The sequence below is a fragment of the Nilaparvata lugens genome, chromosome 10 (assembly GCF_014356525.2).
Source record: "Nilaparvata lugens isolate BPH chromosome 10, ASM1435652v1, whole genome shotgun sequence".
NCBI lineage: Eukaryota > Metazoa > Arthropoda > Insecta > Hemiptera > Delphacidae > Nilaparvata > Nilaparvata lugens.
The window spans coordinates 32,936,075-32,958,400 of NC_052513.1; the positions used below are offsets into that span (position 1 = coordinate 32,936,075).

General features: G+C 34.0%; 2 protein-coding genes across 3 annotated transcripts in view; both read right to left on the minus strand.

Moving 5' to 3' along the window:
- The window catches only part of LOC111043234 (inositol-trisphosphate 3-kinase homolog), a 205,680-nt gene that overhangs the window by 37,017 nt on the left and 146,337 nt on the right, over window positions 1-22,326 (minus strand). The gene's annotated exons all lie outside the window — the stretch shown is intronic.
- On the minus strand, window positions 5,587-7,171 carry LOC120353357. The gene is made up of 2 exons (XM_039436678.1): window positions 6,876-7,171; window positions 5,587-6,006 (listed from the first exon to the last, which is right to left on the minus strand). Exons 1-2 carry the CDS (start codon window positions 6,978-6,980, stop codon window positions 5,809-5,811), a joined length of 303 nt encoding a protein of 100 aa, XP_039292612.1. The 5' UTR covers window positions 6,981-7,171; the 3' UTR covers window positions 5,587-5,808.

Below are 22,326 nucleotides of genomic sequence, written 5' to 3' on the forward strand. Positions count from 1 at the left end.
CAAAAGGCAGTCGAAGAATTGGTATTTAAAATTGGAATTTTCCATCATGAATATACATACTGTAATATCATTAGATTGATGACATTAGTTCAAGCTTATTGTTGGAGATACGGCTGGTTTTTTATAAGGAAAATTTTGCATAACTAACAAGTTACTGGATTTACCTTTTATGGGATTCGGTTGTATTTGTTTAAAAATATTAGCTGTCTGCCTGTCACTGTACCACATGTGCCTGGTGCCACATTAACATGAACCAGAATGAACATGAACCACATACCACATGTGCCACATGTACCTGTGCCTGGCCACATGTTCTATGTGGGCCAAAGTATTTAAGATGAATGAAAAAAACCAAAACACCGAAATTTTATTTCTAGCAACTGAAAGAATAATTTACGTTTTCCTACGATAATATTAATGTCTCATTCAGAATGATTTTTTCTTGAGCCAAGATTCATCCCAATTTTCGACTTTTCATATAATTTTTCCAAGAGTTCATTCAATGCACCTACATGCTCGCTAAATATCTCAATGACAATGTATCTCTATTCTCTTGGACCAACTCATATGAGATATATGTAAGAATGAAAATGGAGTTCTTACATAACATTCTTTTGGGCCCAGTTGCACGAAAAGCCTGTAAAATTTTAATAATAATGACAGGATAATCGAAGAGGTTTTTTTTGAAAAGAAGGCTTCACTGATTGGTTGACAAGACATTTTATCAGAGTTGAAAATCAACAGGCTTTTGTTCAACTGAGCCTCAGTAAATTAGATTCAATCTCTAATTGATGAATAATTTGATAAATTCATACTGAACAATGAAATGAAAATGCATAATTAAATCATGATAGACGATGATACGGAGTAAAGATGATAAGTAAGATGTTACGACCAGACAGTTTTTCTCCTTAGACCAAACCGTAGTGTACTGTTTCTTTAAAGTTGGCCGTAATCTGAATATACTGTATCAATTTTATACCATCTACAAGAAGATTATCACTGAAAAACACATTTTTTCATCACATTTCACACCCAATAACCCCGATAAGGGGCCTCAACCAATGGAATGCTAAATCTGAATGGAACTTAACGAAAATAACATAATTCTCACACGTGGAGTAGAATCCCTCAAAAAAATCGCAGTGTAAAGCAACTAAGTGTTGTATAACCAGTTAAGAACCCGCATTTAGTAATTTTCGATCGATTAACTCCACTCAAAGACTATGATTACTATGGTTGATAGCATAATCGACACGGGGAAAAGATCGACATGTGTTATTGAACTTGGCTGCACGTTTTAAGGATTATAACTTAAACGTCGGTTGTCTGCCAATCGGAATCTCAGATTCGCATTAATCATTCATTCTTCATAAGCAATCAAATCAAATCGTAACTGATTGGTGCCTCAACAAGATGTGAAATGGAATCTCAACCACATATTTTATTTATTGTAAATCCCATTTTTATGCTGAAATATTGTATTTTCAGAATTACAGTGTTTGTTAAGATGTCTGAAATTAAAAGCAAATTATATTAATGATGGTTATGATAAAAATTTTGTGTTGAGGATCGTGTTATGTGAATCTGATGAGCACGTTGAACTGTCGGTCCCGGCTGAAGTATGGTAGTCGTAAGGCCCATTGACGGCTCAAATTATATATTCCGACGAGGTGGGACCTTCCCGCAAGGCAAGGGAATCTCTACCAATAGACGAGTTCACTTTTTTTGTGTTGTGCATAGATCAGCTCTACTCACTGTTACAATCTCAATTTGCAATAACTTTCCTTGTAATTATTGTGAAAGTGCTACAGAATTAGCAATTTATAATAAATTAAGGGAGTATGTGAGTAACTCAAGTAGTTCTCGTTGTAATGAAATTATGAATCTCTAGTACAGTGGTTCTCAGTGTGGGGCGCGACCCCCAAGGGGGGCGCGATGAATGCTCAGGGGGGGGGGTGCAAATCTTGGTTGGAAAATGTTTTAAATTTACTTCTAAAATAATTACGATAAGCAATCTTTCTATTTTTAAAATTACATGTGAGTAATTTTTACTCATAGAATATTTATATCAACCGTATAGTCAAATTCAAATTCTCAATCAATGAGTAGAACCTCAACATGATAGAAAAAGAAAACCTCATTGATCTCCAAGGTGACTTTGCGCTTAAAATATGAAGTTTCAAGAATATTCTCTTACATCCTTCTAGATTGGTGTGCAAAAGGAACACCCAATTTTGAGTAAAAAGGCATTGAACAAGATTATTGACTCCATTTGCTACAATTTATCCATGTGAAACTGGGTTTTCTGCTCTAGCTGCCATGAAAGGTGAATATAGACCAAGACTGGATGTGACCCAGGAACTTAGAGTAGCTTTATCGGAGCTGACACCTCGTTTCAGTAAACTCTGTGCAAAGAAACAAGCTCATCCTTCACACTGACGCTCTTTGTATTGTTAATTTCTATGAGAAACAAAAATAACAGCTATGTACTATAGTAGCTGTAGTACCTGAATAAATTATAATTTATTGTTTGAATATTATTTGTTGTTTTATTATGATTGAAACTATTGCAACATTGGGTTATGTATAGAATGTGCAAAACTCAAGTAAATAAATATTGAGTGTAAAATATGTAGGTACTGTCACGTGGTAATTTGAAACCACCAAATATTTCTAAATGAGCCAATAAAATGTAATAGAACTATAAAATTGGAAAGAAGGTTAGACCTATCTAAAGTGTAAATCAACTCAAATCAAGTATTACTAGTGATTAGGAGTAATAGCATTATCAACAACGATAAGAAAATAGGTATTATTGTGATTTAATAATTATGAGAACTCATTGGTAAGATCAAAAAATTATAAAGCGGCATAATTATTATTGGCGGATTACAAAAATAAAAAATAAAATAAAATGCATGAACATTGAGGTTAGAGTTACTTGTTTACGTTTTGAAAAGAATTAGTCGATCTTGGATAAATCGATAATTATCCGAACCAATACTGAATGAATCAGCTGATTATTCGATCAACCCATATGACCGGTTGAATCATATAAAATTCACTCATAAAGGATATATTATGTATACTAAAGGAAGTCGATGTGTAGAAATACAAATAGCTATTATTTCTGTATAAATATTTATTATAATCTAAAAAAGCATGATAAATCAAGAGTATAAAAAACTCATATAAAAACTAAATGTATTATCTATTAAAATCGTATGTTACGATTTATTTATGAATTCAATTTAAGATAAATACCCCATATATCTGTATAAAAACTTCTTTTATTAAATTTTTTCTATTATAAAGCCGAGGAAGCCCTGATTCCCAAGGCAACCAATTGTATTGAGTCTATTAAATTGAGGGCCAATCAGAGAGTAGCTTATAGAATTATTCTAGGAAGAAGCAAATTTTTCTGAAAACCTCTTTCTTCTGGCTTAAGATCCCAACCCGAGAGGATGCACATGGAGTTTAGGGTCTTTTCTTATTCCTTTTAAAAATTTTTTTTAATGAATTATTAAGCCAAACCTTTTTTAAATGTAATGTATGTTTGTTGAATGTTAATTGTTTGTGAACTCAGTGCTGTCAAGGAGTTCGTAATTGTAAAGATTCCCATAAAAATAGCTTTAATTCGAAAGAAACTTATAAAAATCTGGATCACACGTTAGCCCAGCAGTGACGAAAAGGAGCCTACCTAATTAATTATTGGAAATAATTAATTCAATCCACGAGAACATCCAGAACTTCAGTCAGTGAGTGATAAGTCAAACCAAATGAGCTCATTTGTCTACGTTCAGTGGGGTAATAATTAATAAAAAAGCGCTATTCCAATTAATTAGAGTTAAAATAAAAAGTCACCACGTGTTGAACAATATCACATAGTTCACAAGAACATTTTATAAATTTATTTATTATATGTAGGAAGCTTACTTCCATGCACTGCCCGAATTCATATTAAAAGCCCTGAGATCTCATGTTCGAATATTAATTTATTAAATATTAATTTTGTTTATTGAACAAAATATACCATATCAAACTTATAGACCGAACAGGTTTTTATCTGCAGAATTTTATATTGATTGGAAGTCTAAGTACCAGTATTAAATATAATATATTTATGAATTTGAAATTCATTATTGTGAATATTAGCAAAGCCTGTGATAATTATTCAGATTTTAAAAGTAGATTATTTAAGTGAATTACAGATTTATTGAATATTTTATGCATATCTGTTTTATGGGAATATATTTTGTGTTTTATGTCAGCATACAAATCATAGAAATTTATTTTATCCCAATTCATCTCGTGTTATATAGTTTGAGCTGTTTTAATATCACCAAATATTTAGCAGCATTTAAAATTATTGAATCAAATAATATTAACCTTATTCAAAGCACTCAATATTTATCATCCTTTGATGATATTCATTTATCAGCCAGAACAAGCATATTAAGAAATTATAGTAATAAGGTTCCAGTTATATCATATAAGGATCCAGAGAGCTTCAAGAACTGGCGTTGTAAGTTCTAAGGAATTTTGAAGGGGTATATTGGTGAATACTTGTATTCACGACGAGCGTTTTAAGAATCAACTAGAAACAACTATAGTTGGTCCTGATTATTCTCTAGTGGTACATGGTTACTGATAATCAGTCATCAAATATTCTTTTAATTTCCTTACTGGTATTCTTCAAGAACTTCATAGAAGCAGCGGTAAGAATTACCAATTACCGATCACTGAACCTTATGGTGATTGTTTGTATTTATAAAATTCATGTTTCTACCACTGAGCTAGAGCTGAGGTTTGAACCCAGTAATTTTGCGAGCCGGAAGGCCTTAATTTTTTGTGAATTTATTCGCAAAAGAGGGAATTTAGAGACTGCTCTTATAAATACCAGAAACATCGTATTATCTGTGAAGGAATTGCAATCTACAACTTCTCACAATAGCTTCATAACGTGGGACTCTATCATAAGAGATAACCCCCCCAGGAGCACAACTTCACACAATGGCACCCAACCAGTGGAGCATGAGGAAAAGCTTACCTACTCAATCTTACTATCAATGATTAATGAAATTATTGATAAAACTGAAAGCTGCAAGAAACATAATCTGAAGTTGTTTCGACAAGATATATCTGATGATCTATTGTAAGTTTCTGGCTAAAATAATTGAGTTGCTCTTCAAATTAAAATTTTTCAAGCTGCATAAATACAGACAAACTGTATCACACGAGTTTGAGAACATAATTCTCATAATAGAGAAAATTGGATGGAAATTTCCATAAAAGTTATAGTAAAAATTTTGATTTTGATCTTTGAATCTAGACATTGTATGCTGACCAGGGTTATAGGTTATTTGAGGCATTATAATACTATCGTTATTCAGGAGGATAAGACCCTAATTAAAATTTTAAGAACTATATTAGTGTAATTTGTAAGCCATATCTGTCTATGTTGATAAGCGTACCTGTAGCACTAGAAGGTCTTTTTGTAATATATGTATATGACACTTGAAACTTCAACACAACACAATTTTATCCAGAATAGGCACTATCACTGAATCCATTTTAATATTCCTGAGACTTGGCAACACACTTGGCTATTTACTCGAAGTTTTCCATAATAACGTCACCATGAACCAGTCGCCGGCTAACTCGCAAATTTCCTACTTCAGCGAACACCCCCAAAACTATGTAGCCACGACACCGGCAAATCAACAGCCCCAGGACGATGCAGCGGAGACCCCACGAGAGAGAGAGGGAGGCAGCATATGCTCCATCAGTTTCGACCCGCAAAACTTAGCCCAATTGTCTTCTACGAAGATTGATAACGTCGTCGATGCGAGTAAGTCCGATGAGAGTCCGGATGAGGGAGTGAGGGCGTCCAACCCGGTACCGGCGTCTTCGCAGATCGCTCCAAGCGTCGCCGAAGGAACGGAGAATGCCGCTACCCAATCGCCATCCGATATCGCCAGTCAACCGCCATCCGCCACCAACCTGGAAAAACGCAATACAACATTAGACTCTTCAGTCGGTTACATTACCAATCTTATGGCAAATGATTCTACAAACGAACTCAAACTCATGCTCAGTCAAATCTTAGCAAGACAGGACAATGAAGCGAAGGCAAACCGGGAAGCTATGCAGAAAAATAGTGAAACTATCACTGAAAATATTACCAAGACTGTACAAGAAGGTATTAAAACCATGGATGCAAAATTTTCTAGCTTCAGGGAGGAAGTGAGAAATATAATAGATACAAAAATAGATACTCAATCTGCAGTTATCAAAAAGCTAGAAACTCGTCTAGATGATGTCACCTGTCAAATAAATGAACGGTTGGATGACGTACCAAAGGAAGTTGAAAAACAGGTGGACGTATTGGGTAAGGAGCTGGGCACCGCTATCATGGGAACGGTCATGGGAAAGGTGTTAGAAAATAAGGGCGAGATAGAGTCGAAAGTGGAGGAAAATAATAAGAAAATAGTAGAAATAGTCAAGGAACAAAGTAACGTGCAGGCATGTATAGCAAATTTAGCGGAGGAGGGGGCAAAATCAAGTGAGAGATACGGCATGTTGGAGAATGCTATAGGCGGACAGCAGTTGAAGCTAACCGGATTGTATGATGAAGTGAATACACATAAGAAAATTATGAATGATAAATGGATCGCAAATGAAGAACGAGTCTCCAGAATAGAGACACGTATGGAAAATATCCCGGTCAGTCGAGTGCAGTATACACCGAATGAAGCAGTAAACGGCACTCAACTTTTTCAAAGTCTTGGAAAATTCGATAATTCCTACCGTCATATGCAACCCCGACCATTCATAGATCAAATAAAAGCTATTCAGGAATTGATACCCACCTCTTGGTTAGTATGGCGCTTCCAACTGTCCAGTCTACTACTTGGCGAGCCGCTGATGTTTTTCCAGAGCCGGATGCGAGATATCAACAGCCTGGAGGACTTCATCTCCCAGTTCCTGCAACAGTATTGGAGTAAATGTAAACAGATGGACGCATTGTCAGAAATTATTTTATGCACTTATGATAGCAGAAATGGACAATCCTACACTGATTTTATAACAGATTTGATGAATAGAAACTATCAGTTAGACGAATATCTAGCTGATTCATCACTGGTCCACATATTAACAAAAAAACTTCCTTTCAATGTTCGTATGACACTGGCAGTATCTTCGATTTCCAGTTGTGAAGAACTGATAGAACATTTACATTCTATCCAATCAGCTACTTCTGAGCCAAATCATATAAATAACAAGCAAGAAATTTTAATCAGCAAAATAGTAATTTCAAACAAAACAGTAATAATGAAAATCATATAGCAAATGCTAGAGCAAATGCGCAAAGAGCGAAGTATACTGAAAATAATAACAGAGTTCAATCATTTGATAATAATTATAGAAATAAGTTTCAATACCGAAACAGTAAACAGCATCACAAAGAGGCATATTATGATAACAGAGATCACTGGAATAGAAATAATAAACGGAAAATAACCTTCACAAAACAGGACGAAAATAAACAAAATCATAACCAAACAAATACATCTTATACAATAGCACATACAACAAGGACAACACAAAATCAACATGCAAATGACCCACCACCAGACACACAGGAGCCCATACAAGACAGCCTACCACACAAAACCGCCGCCCGCCATGCACTTGAAACGCCCTGTAAACATCAATCCCTCTTGAGCCTTATATTTCCCACTGAAGAACCATCACCGCAGGAAGAGCAACCCGCCACCGAGGAACACCAGGTTACAGTAGAGGAATTATGTAATATGGAGCCCACATGCGATGAACTCGTTTTGAACGCCACACCCGCGCATCAAAGGACCACCACCAAGCACCCGCGCACCGAGCCTACACCCGCGCATCAATCGACCACACCGAGGCAGACACCGGACGACCGACTGCATGACCGACTACAGGAGAAAAGAGGCATGCACCGCAAGGCCAGGAGGCGGAAAGTCAAGCGGAAGAAAAAGAAGTACCGCGCGCGACGATACCAGCCGCATGCACGTTTCAAACGCCCGAGGAGGATTCCGGACCAAAACCAGGATGGAGGACCGGAGATCGACGGCATGCATCCGCGGCACATTCGCTTTAAAGCAGAAGATCAGCGATGTGACCGGCAAAATGGACATAATAAATGGAATGAAACTGGAGCTACTGGAAGGACTAATATGGATTCATACAGGGTTAAAAACGGAACTGAAAGGAAAACTACGATTGAAACATGCATGGATGATAATAATAAAGTGGACTATTTATGGAGGTTGATAAAGGATGGAAAGTGTTTAATAAGATTAAAAGAAATAAGAAATTATAATAAGAGAGTGAAAGTACCTGACTATTACATGTTGAGAGATTATATTGTTAAAGAAATGATAAATGTTCTGATATATTGTATACTATTTGTTATGGCTGTGATATGGATAAAGGACTGCGTTATAGGTATGATAGAAAATATTATGTTGTTGTTATTAGAAGAATCTATTATTGATGATGGGAAAGGTAATATTATAAAAATGTTTATTGTTGTGAGCCTACTAATTTATAACGAACTGAAACCGAGAATATTAGATGAAAATAAGAGGAAAGATGACTTAAGACTACAGGATGAATCGGAAAAGAACAGATTAAAAGAAACTACCAATAATGAAACAAAGAATTGTTTGAAAAGGTATACAAGATACCGAGGTTTTATATTTATGAAGAATAAATCATCATAAGGACAGCCTCATCTATAAATAACAACCGGACAGCAGCCGTAACTGAACGTAATACAGTTCAGTTGTATGAAGAAAGCAAACCAAATTTAACTTGGTGGGAAAATATTTCTAATCTCAAACCGTATTATCGAGACAATAAGCGATAAGAATATAAACAATAATATTTGGATTCATGGATCTACCTGTCAACAAATACGTACCAAACAAACACCAGGCAACACACTTATTTCGCAGACGAGTATCCACTTCGAACAACAACACCTGAAAATAAAGAAATAAAAAATTTAGAAACCATTTTTTAACACCTTTCTTATTGATGAAACAAGAGAATAAATAACTTCTAATGTTAAAAAGCCAACTTACCTTCATGTAGCAGGAAGAAACATCAAGATGGCGACAAGTGACAAGCCGAAGCCAACGTAAACCAGCTGTACACTACGAAAACCAGAATAGTCAATGCCTATTAAATCATCAAAGTTGATACCCCGAATAAGAAGATCAAGTGTCATATAAATGTGAATTGCATGTAGAGATATTATAGAAATATTATATTATTATTATTTATGTATAAACTATTAAGAAAATCATTAAAATTATCCGCCAAATGATCAAACCGCATAGTTACCACCAAAAGCATTAATCCCAAGTCTCAATGTATTAGAGAATAAGAAGTTCGTGTTGATAAAACCTACCAAAGATTATCTTTAAAAATATCCATTACATGAAAACAAAGCCCAATTTCTGCAAGAGAATGAAATGAAAATGTACAAGTCACTGTTCTATGTTGAGGGAGAAAATATGTTATACTCTGCAAGTCGGAGAATTATCAGTTTGTTAGGTTGGCAATGATTTTGCACCAACATTCAAATGTGCTTCTGGCCTGAGGGCAGAGCGTGGATTAGAAAAAAGATTTATATTATGTATGGAGGAGGAGATAGTTTATATTGTGTATTGTGTGTAGAAGGAGATTGGCCGATGTAAGGCGTATGTATTTGAATTGAATTTATTTATTGTTGTATATGTTGTTGAATTGTTAGGAGGTAGGATTCTCAGTAGAGTTATTAGCAGACTTTGTAACATGTATGATTTCTGATCCAAAACCACTGGATCATAAAATTTATATTATATTCTCGAATTGTCGTTTTAAATCAGAAATCAGAGGGCGTTTTGTGTCACGTGGTAATTTGAAACCACCAAATATTTCTAAATGAGCCAATAAAATGTAATAGAACTATAAAATTGGAAAGAAGGTTAGACCTATCTAAAGTGTAAATCAACTCAAATCAAGTATTACTAGTGATTAGGAGTAATAGCATTATCAACAACGATAAGAAAATATGTATTATTGTGATTTAATAATTATGAGAACTCATTGGTAAGATCAAAAAATTATAAAGCGGCATAATTATTATTGGCGGATTACAAAAATAAAAAATAAAATAAAATGCATGAACATTGAGGTTAGAGTTACTTGTTTACGTTTTGAAAAGAATTAGTCGATCTTGGATAAATCGATAATTATCCGAACCAATACTGAATGAATCAGCTGATTATTCGATCAACCCATATGACCGGTTGAATCATATAAAATTCACTCATAAAGGATATATTATGTATACTAAAGGAAGTCGATGTGTAGAAATACAAATAGCTATTATTTCTGTATAAATATTTATTATAATCTAAAAAAGCATGATAAATCAAGAGTATAAAAAACTCATATAAAAACTAAATGTATTATCTATTAAAATCGTATGTTACGATTTATTTATGAATTCAATTTAAGATAAATACCCCATATATCTGTATAAAAACTTCTTTTATTAAATTTTTTCTATTATAAAGCCGAGGAAGCCCTGATTCCCAAGGCAACCAATTGTATTGAGTCTATTAAATTGAGGGCCAATCAGAGAGTAGCTTATAGAATTATTCTAGGAAGAAGCAAATTTTTCTGAAAACCTCTTTCTTCTGGCTTAAGATCCCAACCCGAGAGGATGCACATGGAGTTTAGGGTCTTTTCTTATTCCTTTTAAAAATTTTTTAACGAATTATTAAGCCAAACCCTTTTTTAAATGTAATGTATGTTTGTTGAATGTTAATTGTTTGTGAACTCAGTGCTGTCAAGGAGTTCGTAATTGTAAAGATTCCCATAAAAATAGCTTTAATTCGAAAGAAACTTATAAAAATCTGGATCACACGTTAGCCCAGCAGTGACGAAAAGGAGCCTACCTAATTAATTATTGGAAATAATTAATTCAATCCACGAGAACATCCAGAACTTCAGTCAGTGAGTGATAAGTCAAACCAAATGAGCTCATTTGTCTACGTTCAGTGGGGTAATAATTAATAAAAAAGCGCTATTCCAATTAATTAGAGTTAAAATAAAAAGTCACCACGTGTTGAACAATATCACATAGTTCACAAGAACATTTTATAAATTTATTTATTATATGTAGGAAGCTTACTTCCATGCACTGCCCGAATTCATATTAAAAGCCCTGAGATCTCATGTTTGAATATTAATTTATTAAATATTAATTTTGTTTATTGAACAAAATATACCATATCAAACTTATAGACCGAACAGGTTTTTATCTGCAGAATTTTATATTGATTGGAAGTCTAAGTACCAGTATTAAATATAATATATTTATGAATTTGAAATTCATTATTGTGAATATTAGCAAAGCCTGTGATAATTATTCAGATTTTAAAAGTAGATTATTTAAGTGAATTATAGTTATATCGAATATTTTATGCATATCTGTTTTATGGGAATATATTTTGTGTTTTATGTCAGCATACAAACTTATAGAATTTTTTATTATATCCTAACTCATCTCGTGTTATATAGTTTGAGCTGTTTTGGTACCAACAAATATTTAGCAGCATTTAAAATTATTGAATCAAATAATATTAACCTTATTCAAAGCACTCAATATTTATCATCCTTTGATGATATTCAGTTTATCAGCCAGAACAAGCATATTAAGAAATTATATTAATAAGGTTCCAGTTATATCATATAAGGATCCAGAGAGCTTCAAGAACTGGCGTTGTAAGTTCTAAGGAATTTTGAAAGGGTATATTGGTGAATACTTGTATTCACGACGAGCGTTTTAAGAATCAACTAGAAACAACTATAGTTGGTCCTGATTATTCTCTAGTGGTACATGGTTACTGATAATCAGTCATCAAATATTCTTTTAATTTCCTTACTGGTATTCTTCAAGAACTTCATAGAAGCAGCGGTAAGAATTATCAATCCCTGGTCCTTGAACCTTATGGTGATTATTTGTATTTATAAAATTCATGTTTCTACCACTGAGCTAGAGCTGAGGTTTGAACCCAGTAATTTTGCGAGCCGGAAGGCCTTAATTTTTTGTGAATTTATTCGCAAAAGAGGGAATTTAGAGACTGCTCTTATAAATACCAGAAACATCGTATTATCTGTGAAGGAATTGCAATCTACAACTTCTCACAATAGCTTCATAACGTGGGACTCTATCATAAGAGATAACCCCCCCAGGAGCACAACTTCACAGTACATATACATACGTACGTATACGTATATGTGCAACATGTATAGTAGTCTATGCTTATACATGTAGGCTCGAAGTAAAAAGGTTGAGAACCACTGCTCTAGTAGACTAAATTTTGAAACATGGAATAGCAGAGTATACTGTCAACGGAGCCATATCATTTGTAGTTGGCTGACCAATCGAAGTGAAAGGCTGTCATCGTGGAAGGAATGCTCTGCCCACGATGGGCGTCTCTTGTCTCGGCCAATGACAGCCTCTCAACTCGATAGGTCAGCCTACTACCAACCATATGGCTCGATATATAGTCTGTATTCTGCAGCTCCATGAGCTAGAGTTCAAGTTTCTAGTTTATAGAAGATTGGTAAAAGGGTAACCGTATTATTCATATATATTATCAAACTCATATTATTCCAAGTTAATAAGGTGTGACATCTCCAAGCCATTACTGCATTTTTATCTGCCAATTAATTACTTTATTATAAGATTAAATCTCTCTAAGGTTCAGAACCAATATAGCCTACATCTAATATACAGTTCTCTTCATCACCCTTCTCCACATCAGCCACGCACAAACCTACAGGTTATGTGGGAATCACCCTCAGCAGAAAAATCAATGATGACCATTCCCACAGGCTAATAACAATCAAGCATTGCCTTAAGTTACTTTTTTGTAACTTTGTCATGAAATTTTTTATATGAGGATGATTTCCAATCAAATATCATACAGTTCCGACCAAAGCCAGTTTCACAAACATCGATTTTTGGACGTACGATTTTTTGCCGTCCTTATGAATTCTATTAGATTAAACAGAACTTGACAAACATCATCTGTTTAATCCAATAGAATTTATAAGGACGGCAAAAAATGTGTGTGTTTAACTAGCCATACAACTTCCATCAATGTTTCACGAACTGATTTTAAATGATCAACTATGAAGAGATCTATAATCTATAATCTATCTTTAATCTATGATCTAGGATCTTCAATCTATCATGAAAATCTCACCAATGATCATCTATAAAATTTTGATCGAGAGTCATGCAACCAGCTAGCTTTTTCAATAAAGTAAATGTTATTAGTATCTGGATTCTCTCATGTGTTAACAAACGTGTTAAACTGATAATAAATCCTATTTATAGACATAGAACAATGTATTTACTATCTCTAGTATGACGCGGGGAGATTATAGTTTCTGATCCAATTTATCAAACGCCTGTTTAAAACGAATAAATCAAAATGTAAATAAATAATACCAGTACTGTAAGTAGTATACACATATATCGGTTATTGAGTACAGTTCATTGATGCAGACTGATTATATCTAAAATTCTATACAAATCAATGTGAACTTATTGTTTACAGTTACACAACAAACGTACTCTAGTAGATTCAGCTACAGAGTATTTTTATATGGCACAATATTTTATTGAGATGACCATCATAAAAACGACGTCAAAGATACACTTTGAAAAATTTGACAACAAAAAATAAATTGGAGAGCAAACTTTTGTTGACCCATATTTTCGCATGATATAATATTGTATTATTGCGTTATCAACTATGCGAAAATTTAGAATAGATTTGGATAATTTCCAAAACTTGCCATTCCAGTTACCAGAGAAACTAGTTTGGATTACGCATTTGATATCAGTTTTTATTTTTTGTTGTTTTGTGGATTATTAATAATATTTGAAAGTTGTGGAACAGCTTTGAATTTTGAGTCATTTGGGGAAAATACTTGAGTATTTCGCCTTTTATGGAATTATTCCTTCTGTATGCAAGAATGAATGGTATTCCATTCTCAAAATGTTCATTCTTCTACTTTTTACTCTTTTATTTCTTCTTTCTCATGTGTTTCTTCTCTCACTTCCATCATACATCCTCATTTTATTGTTTCCCTTCTTCTGTCTTTCCTGAAGTATATTCGTTAACATGAGCAATATATTCTTCAAGAATGGAAGAAACATGATAGAGGAAGAAAATTTGAGACCCAAAAATCACGATAAAAAAGAAGAAATAAGGTCGTTTAAAAGATAAGAAGATAACAGAGAAATAAAACAAATCAAAAGGAAGAAATGATGTCGTTGAAAAAATAAGAAGGAAACAGAGAAAGATCAGAGTAAAAAGAATGGAGAGATGAAATAAGAGATAGTTGTGGAAAATAATGGTAGAGGGGAAATGAGATCAGAGAAGGGATCAGAAAGAGCACAGTGAACGACACTAGGAAAGGAATTATGTAAAATAAAAGATAGTTCCAGGCCAAAGATAGTTCCAGGCCACAGCTTCACGATTTCACCTGTCACAACTCCTACCCATGGCATCGCCACAAATAAACAGCCATTAATATTATTAATTGAATTATCAATTAAAGTTAAACCATAAATTCGAATCACAACCACCACTGATCATGACTTACGATTATTTTCTACTAACTATCATGTACTAACTACTATTCATCACTACTAAGTATTATTTCAGCGCCATTTTGGAACGATTATTTCCCCTCTCCTAGAAATGTCGTCATTGGTGAAAGACGACGTGACTGGGAAAACGTCTCTATGTTCTCGTATTAATTTGTTACTCCGCAGTGAAATTAAACAATCTCTAAATAGTAACCTTACTTTGTAAAATACCAGATTCTCAGACCTCAGACAGTCCTATCTAATACGAACTACGTCATTGACTCATCTATTCAAGTTTATTTGAGTTCTTCTAAATACTATACACAGGATGCTGTCTGTTATGCAATATTGGTTAAGAGTCTTGAGTGTTTCCTATTATCAATGCTATTATTACATCGTAATAACGGAAACACTATTACAAAATGTTAATATGTGTTTAATATTGTCTAGGAAGCGTAATTTTATAGATAAAAATATTGAAATGATTCACCACTGAAAAATGCTTATGGAAGTTCTCGAACAATATTTTTATTGTATTGTAGATGTCTTCAAATACCGTGAAATCAATATAGAACGCGTTTGATAACTGAGGGCATGATTATAATATATATATGAATATAAATTATTATATTATAACTATTCATCTTCTCCTAGGTCAGCAACTATAGCCCCGCACACACACATCGTTTTTTGTTCGTATGGTATTTTGACGTCCTTATAAATTCTATTGGATTAAACAGATTATGTTTGTCAAGTTCCATTTAATCTGATGTAATTCATAAGGACGGCAAAATATCGTACGAAGAAAAATCTATGTGTGTGTGCGGGGCTTGACGTACGTTTCCCAGGAGATTTTCGACTGACAGGCGAAAAGTGTTCTAAACAGCTGTCCTGCAAGAGCACATCAACTACTGCACTCTTCAAGAAAGACTGCACTCGGGAAAGACTTACGTTCGGGGAAAGACTGAACTAACGTTCGAATTTCAACTGTACAGTCCAAAATGTCACACAAAACGTTAGAGGCTGGACTCAAGAACTTTAAAACTTGTATGTTCAAGTTAAACATGAGGTACGAATTCAGCCTTTTACAGTTGAAAATGATCGAGCAATATCATTGTGTGTTGTACCAACACAAGTTGTTACAAAGCATTCTAGAAGGAATCTATAAATCCTTTTACATTATAGTACTATTAAATTTGATAATATTGTACGCGTATCTATGTGATTTGCTTGTAATGTTTGTGCATAAATTGGTGAATAGCATGAATTTCAATTCATGTAAATCAAAATTTACCATCCATGACAAACTATAATAAATTGGACAGCAACATTTCAAAAGATAAACTAAAATTCTTGAACAGGATGCTGTTTCATGACGAAATAGTTAACAGGATACAAGACACATTGACGTCTATACAATAACATTACCAATTCTAGACGATCGAAAGAAAATCTATTTTCCTGGAACTTTCAAGTAGTACAAGGATGAACAAGTTTGTTATGATTATAATTATTCCTTGTATGTCATCATCATATAAAGCGGATATAAGTGGACTAAATTTAATGAATTAAAATATAATACGTATAATTATTATGAAGGGATTCCCACTAAAAAAGCGATATGAAATGCATAGAAAAATAAGATAATCTAGTGAAGACGATTTGTGGATTAAAGGAGTTTAATTTGAATAATAATTGGTGAGTGAGTTTGATTTTTTTTTCTAATTACTGGTTCCATATCTCATGTTTGTTGATAGATGAATAAATCTCGAAGCTAATCCTGATATGAGAAGCGAAATATGCACTCCTATGAATACTGTAACTTGAAATACATCTCTCATATACCTATGACCTATTTTGGAGGAACTGCGTAGATAAAAAAGTTCCCATTACCAAAAATATCGTGATTCAAGTATTCAAAAGTGACTAGAAAGTATTGTGTTTCATTGTCAGTGGAGGAGAATAAGGGTAAGCACACACCAGTTAGTCAAGACAAGACTAGTCACGTTTAGTCACAATACTTCACATAGTCGCTTATGAAGACATGTCTAATTGCAATGACTAATCGGTGTGTGTTGCTTCATAAGCAACTAAGGGAAGTATTGTGACTAATCGTGACTAGTCTTGTCTTGACTAACTGTTGTGTTACCCTTATTCTCCTCCCAGCCGTTGGAGGATCGGTGTGTGACCAGCCTTAGGTTAGGCACATACCAGTTAGTCAAGACAAGACAAGACACGTTTAGTCACAATACTTCACATAGTTGTTTATGAAGACATGTCTAATTGCAATGACTAATCGGTGTGTGTTGCTTCATAAGCAACTATGAACTCATAGTCACACGTATTGTGACTAAACGTGTCTTGTCTTGTCTTGACTAACTGATATGTGCCTAACCTAAGGCTGGTCACACACCGATTAGTCAAGACAAGACTAGTCACGTTTAGTCACAATACTTCACATTGCTGCTTATGACGCAACACACACCGATTAGTCATTGCAATTCGACATGTCTTTATAAGCAACTATGAAAAGTATTGTGACTAAACGTGTCTTGTCTTGTCTTGACTAATCGGTGTGTGACCAATCTAATTCAAAAGAATCTTCTTCAAAACAACAAAAAGATCTCTCAAAAAACGAAGGGTAGTGTTGACATGTTGACTGATGTAAAATTCCAAATAATTTCATTCAAACTGATAAATTTGAAGGATAGTGAAAGTATAAAAATTATATCCTTTACGCCATACAATGAAGAAAGAGAATAGATACTAGAAAAAATTCTATACATGGATAAAAATGTGAAAATAAAACGGAAAGTGAAACTAATTTGGGAAAGACAAGTGAAACAATCTATTTTACCTCCTGCATAGAAAACGTACATAAAAGAGTACTATCAACTTATAGGAGACGTAGGCCTACATTGAACAATAAACAGTACATGCAATACAATTTTACACATAGCACTGAAAAGATACGGGCTTCCATAGAATAGTGGACTCCAATAACGAATTTTATGAATAGTGAATTATAGCCTGCATTAATGAAAGCGCCCTCATAGCCTGATAAGAATATTAAACGCATCATAATAGAAAGTCGGACACTACAATCTATTGATAGGTATTGTTAAAAAATCATTGCCCATTGACGGCTCTAAAAGGTCATAAATAATGAATAATGTTGACATACTTTTCATGTATATATTCACTGGCGGATTCATATTCGCTCATAAAGTTAATACGCTTTCAATGTAGTTTGTTTGCGTCAGACCCTTCAACTAGAACAGAGTGCACGTCAACTGGCTATCGATTTTGCCATTTTTAATACCTTTTTTGTTAAATTTTGATTTAATTATAACGATAAAATCTTAGAAACTCTTATTTATAACAGTTTCTATATGGTTATTGTGCCTAGTTCCCAGATAAACTGAAGATACCATTTTTTTTTGTCTAAATAAAGAAGATTTTTATCAGTGCTTTACGGCGGCTATTGATGAAAAGTGAAAATACAACAGCATTATTAAAATTACAATAGTTTATATTTAATGATTTTTTTATTTAAAATTGAGGTTTGTAGCAGACTTCAAATGCCCTATGAAATGCATTTCGAGAAAATACGTTCAACTTTTCTAGGTAGATAATAATAATAATAATAATATCGAGTGACCTGGCTGGCTCAGGTCTGGTGTCAGAATTTTCAGGTCGCAACTGATCAATTTCAGGGCCTCTGACATGACCTAACGACTGCTTTTTAGGCAGCCGGGACCGACGGCTTATCTAGGTAGATAAAAAAAACAGAACAAATTGAAAAAACAGCAACGTGTAGTAAAATTCAAAAAATCTCATAAGTATAAGAAATGTTTCAGAAACACCTCCCTTATACGACAGGTTCATCTTTCCAATTCACCACAGCTAGAGAAAGACAAAATCGATTAGCATATACAACAAAAATCATAAATTCTAGAACGTGGAGGTCTGCATGACATCATTAATATGACAATAATTTATTTCGCCCAATTCCCAAATATGTATCCAAAATACCCTACAATAGCAAAATACAAAATATATAAAAATTATGAATTCTGCAACATGAATAAACAGAGCTCTGTATAACTTAAAATCTGTAGAACTCTAAAAACACTTCATTTATATGGGCTACTTTTGTACAACTTGAAAATGACCTGAGTTATGGTCGAAACTAGTCATTGAAATATTTTGAAGTTTTTAATAGTAAAAGGTACTACAAGTTTTTATATTGTTTTTATCATATGTAGAGCTCTGTACATAACTTTGTGTAATGTCACCAATCTTATTAGGAGTGCTTATTTTTCGAAACACCTCCAGATAGTTCTCAAGCACCAAATTTGAAGGTCATCAGCTAGATTTGCAATTCTTCAAATAACACCTCCAAATAGTCCTCTTCTCCTATCAACAGTAGCAAGTTGAAGAGTTTATACATCGTAAATTCTGCAAAAAAATTCAAGAGACAAACAACTCAAATTCATAAATTTTGCGAAGTGTAAATCCTCATGAATATGAGAAATATTCCTCTCCCAAAAACACCCTATACCCCAACACAGGTTCCATTCAATCATAACTCATAAGCAGCCAGCACTAAATATAGCCGCGCCAAATTTGGAGGTCAATAAGCTAGATTTGCAATTCATTGACGTCATAGCCCTTCAATGATTGGTGGCTTTCCTGCTGCTGTATTACACACACTACCTCACACATACATGTGATTGCCTCATGTGTGTGAGTGGGATTATGTGCTGGTGTGTGTATTTATGTGTTTTTCTTTATATGTGTTGGTGAGGTTGTCATAGTATGTGAGTGTGGCACATGTCTTGTAAATCAGCAGATTTTAGATAGCAATCTACTAAGGACCACATCTACGCAAATTCATTCTTTTTCTGCTTCTTGTTCTTCCGACTTCCTCTTCTGCTGATTTCTCATTTTCCTTCCTCACACTTCCTTTCTTCTTCCATCCTCCTTCTCTTCTTCTTCTCCCCTCGTATTAATTTATATTCTTCATTTTTGTATTGATCATTTGTTGTAAAGTGGTACTTTTTTACTTATCTTGTCATAAAATACTTTCCTCAATCTGTCATTCTCTCCTCAATCACTCCCTTCTCTTATTTAAATTAAATAATTAATTACTCCTTTTTTATATTCTTATCTTATTAATTTGTTTATTATTTACTTTTTTTTCTTATGAATATGTATTTATTGCATGACAAATAAATTATTTGATTTGAGAAAAAAAATTCTCCCTTCCATTTCTTCTTCTCTGATGCAAGTTTTATTTGAACATTTTCTCTCCACTTGTATTCTTCATTGAACTTTGTACACGTTTCTTCTCTTTCAAATATTTCTTTAGTTCTGTAACTTTTCTCCCTTGTCAGTCTTACCTTCCTTCTTTCTTTGCTATCTCAATATTCTACTTCATCCCACTTTTCATCTCTCTCTTCTTCTTCTTCTTATCCTGCATTCTCGTCTTCTTGTTTATCTGCTCTTGTATTCTCTTACTTTTATCTTACTTGTATTCTCACCCTTCCATATTCTATTCTGTTCTCCTTCATACTGTTCTTCTTATACATATGTTTAATTATTTTTCTCTGTTATGTATTATATTCTTATATATGTAAATTCTCCCCTTCACAATTTTCTTCTTCTTCATCACCCACCTGCAATTATTATCACCATCTTATTTCACGTCCTAAGCCTTCCAATTCTTTTCCATCTTCCTTCTCTTCTTTTCTCTTCTCCATTACATCCTTCTCCATCTTTCCTCCTTCATTTACTTCATCACTTCCTTCTTTTGCCAACCCCTCCTCCTCCTCATCCAATTCTTGCGGAAGATTACCTTGTTCTTCATTTTCTTTATCTTCTACTTCTTCTTCTTCTTCTTCTTCTTCTTCTTCTTCTTCTTTTTATCCCGTCTTCTTCTTCTTTTTCTCCAGTATTCTTCTTTTTCTCATTTTTCACCTATCTTCTTATTCTTTTCCTCCTATCTTCTTCTTCTTTTCTCCTGTCTTCTTCTTCATCTTCGTCTTCTTCTTCTTCTCCAGTCTTCTTCATCTTCTTCTTCTTCTACATTTTCGTCTTCTTCTTCTCCAGTCTTCTTCTTCTTCTTCATCTTCGTCTTCTTCTTCTTCTCCAGTCTTCTTCATCTTCTTCTTCTTCTTCTTCTTCTTCTTCATATTCGTCTTCTTCTTCTCCGTCTTCTTCTTCTCCTTTTTCGACTGTCTTCTTCTTCTTCTTCTTCTTCTTCTTCTTCTTCTTCTTCTTCTTCTTCCTTCTTCTTCTTCTTCTTCTTCTTCTTCTTCTTCGACTGTCTTCTTCTTCTTCTTCTTCTTCTTCTTCTTCTTCTTCTTCTTCTTCTTCTTTCTTCTTCTTCTCCTTCTCCTCTCTTCTTCATATTCTTCTTTTTCTTCTGTCTTCTTCTCCAGTCTTCTTCATCTTCTTCTCCAGCCTTTTTCTTCATCATATTCTTCTTCTTCTTCTTCTTCTTTTTCTTTTCTGCCTGTCTTCTTCTTTTTTGACTGTCTTATTCTTCTTTTTCTTCATTTCCTGTCTCCTTTTTCTCCTGTCTCCATCTTCTTCCTCTTTATCTTCTTCTTCTCCTTCTCCTCATTCTTCTCCTCCTACTCCTTCTTCTTCCCCTGTCTTCTTCTTCTTCTTCCTCTTCTTCTTCTTATTATTATTATTCTATTTTTCCTCCTCAAGGCTCATCCTCTTCTCCACACTTATCCTCCCTCTTATTCAGTTAATAATAGATCGACTGAATTACTTCGTCATCACAAGAATGTCGAATGCTGTGCTCAAGGAAACTCGCACAGATAATCACAGATCACTGACTTGTGACGTGTTTAGTAGGAGGTTGAACTCCCAATGCATGGATCTACAATACCAAGAATCGGAAGTATATCACACATTTCACGTAGGCTACTACGCAACACTCCTTCCTGCTTTCATCCAGTTTATAATCAAATGAAAAAACCCAAATCGATTTCTAACATCTATCTACAACCTAAAAACATATCTAGGAGGAAAAAACCAGAGAAAATACTTGGATGAAGTAATAACTTTTAAATTTTACAGCATGGAGCTTCAAGATTTCTGTGAAATACTAGAATGCTACTGTATTTCTAGGTACATGATTTTTACGTAGACTAGACCCTTGCTACCAACGTAACGATAGTGAGGTCCACGTTATAATGACAGTAGATAAAGATAGAAGAATAACGATGCCGATTCTCTGTATTAATTAATTATATTTCTACACTGTCAAGAGTATTATTGGCATCGTCGTGGGCCTAGAAAGGATAGTAACACCGGCTTGTGTCGATTGATAGACAAGGATAGCAAAACCAAAGTTGATCAAATACCGTCATTATAACGTGGACCTCACTATATCTTCTCAGATGGCGAGGTGGGATCTTCCCATGAGAGACTTCCACCAGCATAAATCCTAGAGTATCATCCAAAGGTGCGTACAGATTTACGCGTCGCGAACATGAGCAAATCACTTTTAATCAGCTGATGCCAAGCTTTTTTTATCTGTATCTTACCGTTTCTGTAAAAATACAGATATAGTCAGCTGATTAAAA

Bases quoted from the DNA above. Each gene is read 5' to 3' on its own strand.
- LOC120353357 (XM_039436678.1), bottom strand. From the start codon at position 6,980: ATGAAGTCCTCCAGGCTGTTGATATCTCGCATCCGGCTCTGGAAAAAC. The intron at 6,007-6,875 runs GTGGGTATCAAT...GCGTTTTTCCAG, and splicing joins AGCGCCATACTAACCAAGAG to GTTGGTGGCGGATGGCGGTT.